This window comes from Lathyrus oleraceus, chromosome 5 (assembly GCF_024323335.1).
Source record: "Lathyrus oleraceus cultivar Zhongwan6 chromosome 5, CAAS_Psat_ZW6_1.0, whole genome shotgun sequence".
Taxonomy (NCBI): Eukaryota; Viridiplantae; Streptophyta; class Magnoliopsida; order Fabales; family Fabaceae; genus Lathyrus; species Lathyrus oleraceus.
In genome coordinates, this window is record NC_066583.1 from 448,912,514 (window position 1) to 448,923,408 (window position 10,895).

The following is a 10,895-nucleotide window of genomic DNA, read 5'->3' on the forward strand; positions in this document are numbered from 1 at the left end:
CTGAGTCCATTGTTGGCAAGGATCCAAAAGATGTGATGCTTAACATCACAGGCAACACGATGAGACACTAGATACCATTATCGGTGTGATGTAAGCACAAATCATCCAGAACAATAGATAGGGTGTGCAAAGAAACGGTTATCTTTAATTAAATTGATATCCATTATCCCCGAACCAAATGCTAAAATATAATCATGAGTTCACTTTCCAAATAAAAAGAGTTAACCATAATAATGTGGTTTAATTATTGAATACCAAATTTTATTATCTATTAAACTTATATGTACCCAAATTTTATTATATATAAAATTTACATGTTTGACTCTTTTCATGTTTCATTATATATATGGATTTAATTGAAATAAACTTATATGGATTTTTCATCTTTTTTTTTATATTCGAAATAATTTTTATTTTTATTTTTTTTCCAAAATATTTTTTATTTTGTTTTTTTAAAGAAAAAATATTTTAAAACTTCATAAATTTTATTTAAATTTAAAAATTGATATTAATTTAAAGAAAATAAGATTTAAATTTAATTAGATAATTGGATTAAAATCAAAATCCATTTAAAATCGATTTTAAACCGGTTCAGAATCAGTTATAAATTTTAAACTGGTTTTTGTGACAAGTGATTTGGTTTATAAATCATAACCATAAAAGTGGATTGGTTCATATTAAATGGTTATTCATGCACACCCATACCCTTAAGACAATATTGTCAACTCAAGATCATTGAGTGAATCATCGCTTTTATGTGCACAAAAAAAAAGATATTACTTTACTCAACTCCCCTACATAGATGACCTCACTAGATATCCCATATCAAGAACCTTAACGTCAAATGGGCTTAGGAAAAAGGTAGAAGACTACATTACCATGAAAGAAACAATTGTATCAAAGGAATGAGACTACAAGAGATCACATTTCCCCTTCCCTTTACCCCCACAACAGTCGTGATCAAAGTGAAGGATGGAAAAATTGAAGGAAGAACATAAGGAGATAATACTTCTTCAACTTTACCCTTGCCAGTGGAGAAACCTTAGAAGATCTTACGAGATGAGTACCATTGTATTCGTGGACACTTAACATATGACTATTAAAATCGGAAGACATAGATAGAAAGGTTGATTTAAGGGGGCCACTTATATAAGTACAAACACCAGAAAGATATACATAAGGATGCAAACATGTTTAGACCTTCAAGGAGGACCTTTTGGTCACTAACATCTTAGATCAAGGTGATGAGTCATGATAGGAGGCATAATAGAGAAAAAAGAAAGGGCATGAGGTCAACACTCAAGCCATAAAAATCAACCTTACCTTGATAAGATTTCTAGGATGAGAATTCTCCAATTTCGTCTGAAAAAGACACTTTAGAGTCTCTAAATCAATTTGGACCCTCACACAACTAAGAAACACATAACCAATCAATTATGTTTTCTAAAAAAGATTAACAGTGTATAAAGTATTAACAGGATAATCATATGGTCGTCTCAGTAAGCCTGGCAAACTGGAATGTCAATAGGAGTCTGATTGACCAAGTTAGTCTAATTGGTATCATATTTTACAAGAAGTACAAGAAATTGAGATTGCACAAGACGATCTTAAAACCTACAACAGGAAACTGTTGGAATTCTCGTGAGATAACGCATAAACTGAAGATTCAAAAAGGTTTTGATGACCTTTTCATCACACATCATAACGCAGTTGGAGTCATTGTTTCAACACCACACCTAGCAATAAAGTCTCTCCTTGACAATAGGAAGATTATTACCTTGTATGCAAAGCAACAAATAGCCATGTAATGTTGCATCAACAACCTCAATAAGCACTATAACAACCTCAACATAAATGACAATGTCATTTGATCAAACGATTACATGGATGAGTGCAAATTCATAGATATTGACTCATAAAAGGAAAGACATCACATGCCTCGACCTAATGAGAAGGTGAAAGAGGTTGAGATTGCAAGCAGTGGTAAGATCACCAATATCGACACCTATCTCCCATCTAAAAAATATACCTCATTGATCTAAACATTGAGGAATAACTCAGACCAATTTGCATAGAGCACAACTGACATGCCAAACATTGATCCAAAGGTAATATCCCAAAATTTTTAGTTGACCACATTGTATGACTTGTGGTAAAGAATAAAAAGGAAACAATCAAATAAGAAGCGAGTTGTAGTTCGGGAGGAAGCACATAAGTTGGCAAATACATGTTTCATTCGAGAAATCATATACATGGTATGGATGCCCAATGTTGTAATGGTAAAAATTTAAAACAAGTGAAGGATGTGAAAATACTATACAAACCTAAACAAAACGTGCACATCGGACCCTTATTTATTACTAAACAAAGATATGATAGTATATGAGACTTTAGACATGCCCATCAAACCCTTATTCATTCCTAAACATAGATATGCTAATAAATGAGATGTTAGGTTGAAAGACTCTCATTTTTTAGATTCTTATCCGGGCTACAACCACTACTACAAATAACACATCTTACCTTAGCTGCAAAAATGGCTCTTACCTCGGTTACACAAGCGAGGTAACGAGGGGTGACATGATAACTTGACATTTTCCCCTCGTTTTTTGAAACTAAGGTTAGAAAGTAAATGGTCATTGGTTTGATCCCTAACAACAACATATTTTTAATTTCCAATTTTTGTTGCGCACGCCATATACCTCTTGGTTTTATTTAAAAACCGGGATAATAAGGTATATTCTTACCTCAGTTTTAAGTAATAACTGATGGGTTAAATCTTATTTATTGCCATATATAATTTGTTTTAAATCTCATTTTCACTGGCTTGTATTATATCATTATAAATCTTGTAAACACAAAATACCAAATTTACATTGTTTTAAATCTTATTTTCACTGACATCTATCATTTTTTACACATAAACTACAAAATATGTGACCGAATTTGATACATCATATCATTTTAAATCTTGTAAACACAGAATAACAAATTATCATTGCTTTCAAAACCAAATGTACAAATTTACTTTGTTCTCATCAAGACAAAATACACATGTTTATATATTTGCACATAAGTATGACAAAACCTCTGTATATATACAAATTAAGATTATAACAATTAAGAAAAACTATTGTTATCGAGATTCAAAACAAGATAAGAGGGCACCGACCCAACGTAATCGGATGTCATCTATATCTTCTTTTGAGTATGGTGTTTTGTCGTTAAACTCCTATAATTAGAACAAATTTTAAATTATGGTTAAATATACGACACCCTCGTAATGTAAGCGATATTTGGTTTACATCCCCGTAAAAGAATTTTTTTTATTCCCCCTTGTAATGTGAAGATTCAGTGTCTATTGTTCAACCAACTAAGTTATGATTCCTAGTTGTAGATTCTACCCTTCAATACGTATTTAAATTTTAAGTTGTTATAGGTTTAACTGTTATTGCACTGTCTGATTCAATCTCTCCTCCTACTGTTGCTGCACCAACTCACCCTCCATTCATGCTTCATCTGGTTTGTTCTTGCAAACTGAAATTTTGTTAAACCACAATTGGACATTGGCAGATAGGGGTGTGCAAAAAAATATGGTTCACAAGAATCATTTTTAAAAATATGGTGCACCTATTTTAAAAACTCATATTATTTGGTTTAAAAACTAGCCCAAATCCATTTTATTAAAACCACAAAAAACCAATATCCACTTTTTAAAACCAATATATGAATGGTTAGTTCACTTTTTCAAATATAATATGCTTACTTTCTATGATAAGATAAAAAAATAGACATTAATTATCTTTTCTTAAACAAAACTTTGTGTTTAAACTCAGAGTCTCAGAATTATTTGTTTAATTTCTCTTCCCATTCAATATATACCTTTAGCCCACACTCAATTTTTGATTTTTTAGATTGAAATTTGAAACTTTTTTTTTTTATAATTTCTTAGCATTTCTTCTTCGCCGACGAAAAGTGGTTGATTTCAAAAGTGGTTGGATAGAGTTAAGAAGTTGTTGGATTGAAAACTAAGTTCGAGGAAAATTTGGTTTTAAAATTGGTCCAAATAAAAATTGATTTTTTAGTGCAAACCGATTATTAATCAAATTGATCCAAACATAAACCAATTTAAAAAAAAATAACTATCATTAGATAAAACATCATTTACAGAACTATGTATTGTGTCATCAATAATCCATCTTAAGTTAAGACTTTACATGGATGACATGATAATGAAGTTCATCAAAGAAAATAATCCCACGACCCATTTAAAGATCGTCTTCAAAGTAGTCATGAAGTGCAACATGTGTTTAAACCCTAATAAATGCACGTTTCGAGTGAGATATAGAAATTTTATAGGATATTATCTCACAGAAAGGGGGATAGAAGTCAATCAGAATAAGTGTAAGGTCATGATAGACATGGCGGTCTCAAAGATTAAAAGATGGATTCATCAATTAAATGGATGTTGAGTGTGTTATCAAGTTTATCTTGAAATTTATCAATCATGCCCTATCATTCGACAAATTATTGAGGTAAGAGGCGACCTTCAAGTGGATTCCCAAGTGCAAGGCCGCATTCACTAAGCTCAAGGAGGTGTTTTTGTAGCTTTTTGTTTTGATCATACCAAAACTAGGCGAGACACTTCTTACTTATATATTCGTGTCCACTGAAGCCGTTGGGGCTGTTCTACTACAAGTGGGAGAGATTTTCCAAAAGTCAATATACTCCATTGAGAAGGCACTACAAGGTCCAAAAGTAACGTACACTAAGATAAAAAGATTGATTGGCTCTCATAGAAACGACATGAAAGTTGATAAAAATGGGCGTCATTGTTGGTATAAACTCTAGAGGCCAATAATTTTGTTAGAACTTGGTACTTGTATTATATTATTTACTACTAATTAAAAGACATTTCTTTATTATGTTTGTTTTTCCAAAATAATAAAGTCCCGAGAATAACTAGTCCGTTTAATGAAATGTTAAGTGTGACTTAATCATGAGATCTCGTTAAACATAAGGATATTATTCTTAATATATTCGTAGTCGATCTTTGTTGTGAAGTGAGATATCATTAAAACATTGAGACTATTATGTGGGTAGACTGATGATAACATCTCATGGATCATGGATAAAGAGTTATCAAGTATTCACATATGTATAAATATTAGGAGTGATATTCATACTAGATTGACCCGCTATGAGAATACTACATAGAATATTATGCAAAGTGTCATAAGTTATTCTCATGGTGATAGTGGTGTATACCACCATTCAACCCGAAACCACTATGAGACCTAGATGTTGAGTCAAGTACTTTATTGTTGATCAAACATTGTCCATAACTGGATGACCATAAAAATATTTGATGGCCACTCCACAAATCATGCTGAGGGACATGAGTGACTTAGATGAGATCTGTCCATCATGTGTAACTGAAAGGTCAAGAGAAATTCCAAAGGGAATTCTTCACGAACAATTCCCATTTCAAGGGCATGACGTTTAAGGTACGAGCAAAAGAACAAATTAGTTTGACAAGCCACTCGATCGACTTTGTCGGTCTAGATCTGAAGGTTACTTTTTATATTAGGCTGATTCCTAACGAACCCATTTAGGTCCAAACAAATAGAGGGACTTCCTAAAAGAAAATGTATACCTAAATGCGTCACGAGACAAGCTAGACAACCAGATGCAAGTGTTCCCTAAAGAATATTATGGAGATTCTAACCCTAAAGACCTACTATAAAAGGTAGAGATAATTTAGTCTCCGATACAAATATATATAACCCTAAAACCTTTCATATTCGGTCATTACTAACTTAGGCGTCACAGTGTTTGCACATATTCCTTCTGTCAGACTGAAATAGAAGACCATTAATTCGCCATCAAATATTTAATAAATAATATCTCTTAAAGAAGAAGGCATTACACTCGATCAAATGACAAAATAATCAAAATTTGAGATGAATAGTCACCCAATATAGACCTACGAATTATATGTAGTGTTTAAAATGTTTGATAAATACAATTACATTTTAAAATTTTATACAAAAAGTTAGTCAAATTTACAAAAATGTTCTTTTTAATACTTAGACCAGAAATTCGCTCAATTACTCAATATTAAATATTTTAAATTGCATAAAGAAATATTTAAAATAAATATAATAAATTTTAAAATAACAATTAAGATTTGGGTTTTTAAATATAATATATATTTTTAAATTATAGTGTCTAATTAATATTATTTTGTTTATAATACTAATAATAATTAAGATTTGAGTTTTTTTAATATAATATATATTTTTAAATAATAATGTCTAATTAATATTATTTAAATAATTATTTATTTAATATGTTCAATTTTATATTTAAAATAAAAACGAGTGCCCTAATAAATGATAATAATATTAATTTATTTGTTTATTAATACAATTTAATTAACTAACCCATATGAATTATGGATTATTTGCAAATTTAGAAAATACTATATATTGATGAATCTAACCAGAGTAAAAAGACATCGTACCATAGTTAGTTTACTCCGTGCACCCGCACTTTCCTTTGATTATGTTACACACTCTCACTCACCGCTATAAACCCCCAAAACCCTAACACTTTCACTTTAGACACGCTCTACCAGAACGAGGTTTGTCTCCTAGGGTTCGCACACAACAGACACTCTGTCTCTCATTCCGAACAACAACAACCATGGTGGCCGACAAGACCAAGAAGCTGAAGGTTTCTGAAAAGGGCGAGAACGCCGAGGAAATCGACGGAGAACTTGTCCTCTCCATTGAAAAGTTGCAGGAAATGCAAGATGAGCTTGAAAAGGTATCCAAATTATGTTTCTGGTTGTTATATACTTACAAAATTTAATCAAATTTAGTCGATTCAAGTTCCGTTGTTGAAGTTTGAAGTTGAAACGTTTTTTTAGTGTATATTATGTAATTACCTCAATGAGCATGAACCCTAATTTACATAAAAAAATTGATTTTTTTGACAAAAAAAAAGTAATTTAATTGAGGGTTTAATTATTTTGATTTAATTTAGTTCTGTTTGTTATGGTTTTAGATCAATGAGGAGGCTAGTGATAAAGTTCTGGAAATTGAGCAGAAGTATAACGAGATAAGGAAGCCGCTGTATGATCAGCGCAATGATCTTATCAAGTCTATTCCTGATTTCTGGTTAACTGCTGTAAGTTATAATCCGAAGCTTATGCTTTTGTTTTTGATTTTGATGTGTTGGGGAATTATGAAATTGTTGTTGGGAATGGGTTGTTTACTTTGTTTTTTTTATCCTTGTGCAGTTTTTGAGCCATCCTGCTCTTGGTGATCTTTTGAATGAGGAAGATCAGAAGGTTTGGTTTCTTTAGTTGCATGCAATTGAGTTTGCCTTATGAAGCATTTTTTGTTGTGTTTCGATGATATTACTTGAACAGTAGTTAAAACTTATTTACAAGATGTTTTGTTCATATGTTTTATGCATTGGGATTTGTTGCTGATTAAGATATTTTGTTATTTAAAATTTGGCCAATTTTGGGTTTGTCAAATTTTCTGACATTATTTTGTTACAAAATTAACTCTTTCTGTGAGCACTTGTCAAAATGTTTATTCAAGTGATATTCAGTTTACTTTTGACCTGAGCTTTACATGAATAAGTTCTTGTGCTGTTAATTAGTGTCATTAGTTCATAACTTCTCTTTTGTATTCCATTTATTTGTCATTACTTCATGTATTGTTCTGAAGTACTCCCATGAAGTGTGTTGAAAATGGATATCACTATTGGTTGTATGATACATACCAGTCGAATCTTGATTCGATGCGAAGTAATTCCAATTGATTTCGTGAGTATTGGATATTAACTTTAGCTTGAACCCTGATTTTTTAGGATGAATCCTAGTTCATTAATCATTATGAAGCATCGGTGGTCATTTTAGTGATCAGAACTTGAACTAAGTGTGGTCAGTCACTTTTCTTGTTATCTTTGTGTAGCTAATGAGTCTTTATTTTTAGATATTTAAGCATTTGAGTTCTCTTGAGGTTGAAGATCATAAAGATGTCAAATCGGGCTATTCAATCACCTTTGTGAGTTGCTTCTTCTCTTTCAATTGGGTTCATAGTTCATAGTAATGTTTTGCAAATCACATTTATGTTCTAGAAATTTATATTTTTCTTAAACTTAAGTTAAATGGATTAATACTAACTTCCGATAAAATTTGCTGCAGAACTTTAATCCTAATCCCTATTTTGAGGATACAAAGCTTGTAAAGACTTTTACCTTCCTTGAAGAAGGAACAACAAAGGTTACTGCTACTCCCATTAAATGGAAAGAGGGCAAGGTAGGGCTATGTTTAAGTTTTGTTCTTTATCAATCCACTTTTTTTTATTTGTTTTTATATCTTATAACGTGATCTTAAAACATGAAGGACATTCCAAATGGAGTTAGTCAAGAAAAGAAAGGCAACAAGCGAGCTGCTTCTGATGTCAGGTTGGTGTCTAAATATGCTAAATGTTTCTGCAGAACACATTGAAAACCTAAGAATGCTATTTTTGCAGATGCAATGTTCAAATAGATGATAAAACATTATGAATATCAACTTTCTACTATGTTTGGATTGATGTAATGAGATGGAATGGAGTGGTATTCAATTGTTTGGATAAATTAAAATCAGATGGAGAGGAGCGAAATGGAGTGGTATGGATTCCATTCCATCATATTTCTTCCCCTCTGATTTGGGCGGAATGAAGAATTTGCCATGTTCTACCCTAAAATACCCAAACGATGTAATGGAATCTTTAGTCTGATCCATTCTGCTCCGCTCCTTTCCATTCCGCTATGTTCATTTCATAATATCCAAACATAGCCTTAGTGACTGTTTCTTTATAAGAAATGTGATCTTGATATTCAATAATTTAGATATTAGTTATAAAATATTTTTAAAAAGCATAAGTTATTTTGTGATTGGTTACCATAATGAAAATTATTATTTTTCCCTAGAAATATCAGATGTCAAGAATAATTTAAAAAATAAGCTACTCAAATCAGCTTATCATTTGAAGCAGTTTTTTATTTTCTCTCTCTTCAGTTTCTAATCAAAACTTCTAAAAGTAATTTTTCCAAAACAACTTTTTGTGATAAATGGGTTCTTATTTGATGTTCTTGCATCTCTTGGGTGAACTGCTGGAGTTTAGCCTGGGCTTCAACTTTATTTGTGTCCTATCCAAACATTGTCTGGTTAACATATTCACTGTCATTAATCACACAAACAAGGTTGTATCGAGCTTATCAACCAGCGCACTGTTATTAATTACACAAACAGGGTTGTAATCAAGGTTATCAACTGGCGCGTGATGAACAGACATGTGATTAGTGACACCTATTTGGATTTTTGAACCATACTTCTCCCCCAGTCTATCCAAATTATTGTCAAAGCTCCTTGATAATGCCAAGTGGATCTAGAAACTAATTATAATGTGCTGATGAATGCAGTTTCTTTACCTGGTTTAGTGATACCGAAGAGAAAGAAGATTTGGATGACCTCATTCATGATGAGGTATACACTAATTTTGTCTAGTTTTTGCATTTGCATCACATATTTCCAACCTTCTATTACAACAATCATTGGTGTGCCTTGATTTGTTTTCTGTCACATTAGATCCTTGCGTAATTTTTCACTCCGAATTGTAGGTTGCAGAATTAATCAAGGATGATTTATGGCCAAATCCACTTAATTATTTCAACAGCGTAAGTTACCTTCTGATTTAATGCAGATAGTTATTCTTCTATCTTTCACACCATTCATTTTACTCTAGTCTATCTACCATTGTCTCTATCCTTATTCCTTATGACCGACTCATATTGGTGGTTGATTAAAACGGAACAGGAGGACCCTGACGAAGCGGAAGAGGATGATGATGAAGCTGGTGATGCGGTAATTATTATTCCTTTAATTTGTTCCTCTCTGTAAAATCTTTAAGTTGCTTACTAATGAGTATGTGTTGACAATGAAAGCTTGTAAGTTGCTTACTAAGAACCAATAATTTCACTGAGCACTTTTCTCAAATTATTAGAATAGTTTGAGAAGTTTTCGCAAATAGTTTGTTTTTTTATGCTTTATATTTATAGTTTACATGCATAACTACTTTTTGAAATGGTGTTGTGATTTTGAAATGACCGGTGCGAAATTTCCTTATTGGTAGGGAAAGGATGATGACGACGACTCTGAAGATGATGATGACGATGACGACGATGATGATGAGGATGAATAAACAGTGTAAAATGCATTTACCTGGTTTTGTTATTTTTATTTTAAGGTTATTATAGGAGTATGTTAGTGGTTTTGTAACCTAGTTATTGTCCTTTGAAGTGGATTTACCTAGTTTTATCTCTAGTGCGCAATTTTTAAGACCAATGAGTGATAAGATCGGTTATAATGCAAGTATATTTAGTGTATAGTTGCGGACTCAACCACGTTTTGGTTTTTGGATATCTTGGTTTCAAGTTTGGAGCACTTAGAATTTATTGACATGTTCTTGAGTAGAATTGATTAAGTTTTATGTAATTGTTTCTATTTGAAAGTAGGATATATAGTTGTATCTCAGCGTGATTTTTATACTGAAATTTAGTATTTAATTCATTTTTACATGAATTAATCCAATCACAAATGACTTTAATTTCAACTAATTTTTAACCTGAATCAATTTTACAGAATTCTAAAATTTAAATTAACTTTTTTACTATAGAGTCAAATTACACCCTTTTGATGTCATCACAAAACTTTGTTTTCATCGTATCCATTTTAATTCTTGTCTGACCATACATTATGGTTCTTGAAGTGTTCTTATTTCTCTCAACTCAGACATGGATTTATCTGTACGTCTCTTATCATAAAATAT

At 31.6% G+C, this 10,895-nt stretch overlaps 1 protein-coding gene across 1 annotated transcript; it reads left to right on the forward strand.

The window, feature by feature from the left end:
• The first annotated feature begins 6,524 nt into the window (after nt 1-6,524).
• LOC127085365 (NAP1-related protein 2) lies at nt 6,525-10,521 on the forward strand. The gene is made up of 10 exons (XM_051025879.1): nt 6,525-6,831; nt 7,072-7,194; nt 7,307-7,357; nt 8,013-8,084; nt 8,225-8,338; nt 8,426-8,487; nt 9,490-9,553; nt 9,688-9,744; nt 9,884-9,931; nt 10,200-10,521. The coding sequence occupies exons 1-10, from the start codon at nt 6,709-6,711 to the stop codon at nt 10,266-10,268; spliced, it is 783 nt and encodes a 260-aa protein (XP_050881836.1). The 5' UTR covers nt 6,525-6,708; the 3' UTR covers nt 10,269-10,521.
• The last annotated feature ends 374 nt before the right edge of the window (nt 10,522-10,895 follow it).

Excerpts from the sequence above, each read along its gene's own strand:
- LOC127085365 (XM_051025879.1), top strand. The coding sequence starts at position 6,709 with ATGGTGGCCGACAAGACCAAGAAGCTGAAGGTTTCTGAAAAGGGCGAG. Across the intron at positions 6,832-7,071 it reads TGCAAGATGAGCTTGAAAAG|ATCAATGAGGAGGCTAGTGA; the intron begins GTATCCAAATTA and ends TTATGGTTTTAG. Across the intron at positions 9,745-9,883 it reads CACTTAATTATTTCAACAGC|GAGGACCCTGACGAAGCGGA; the intron begins GTAAGTTACCTT and ends AAAACGGAACAG.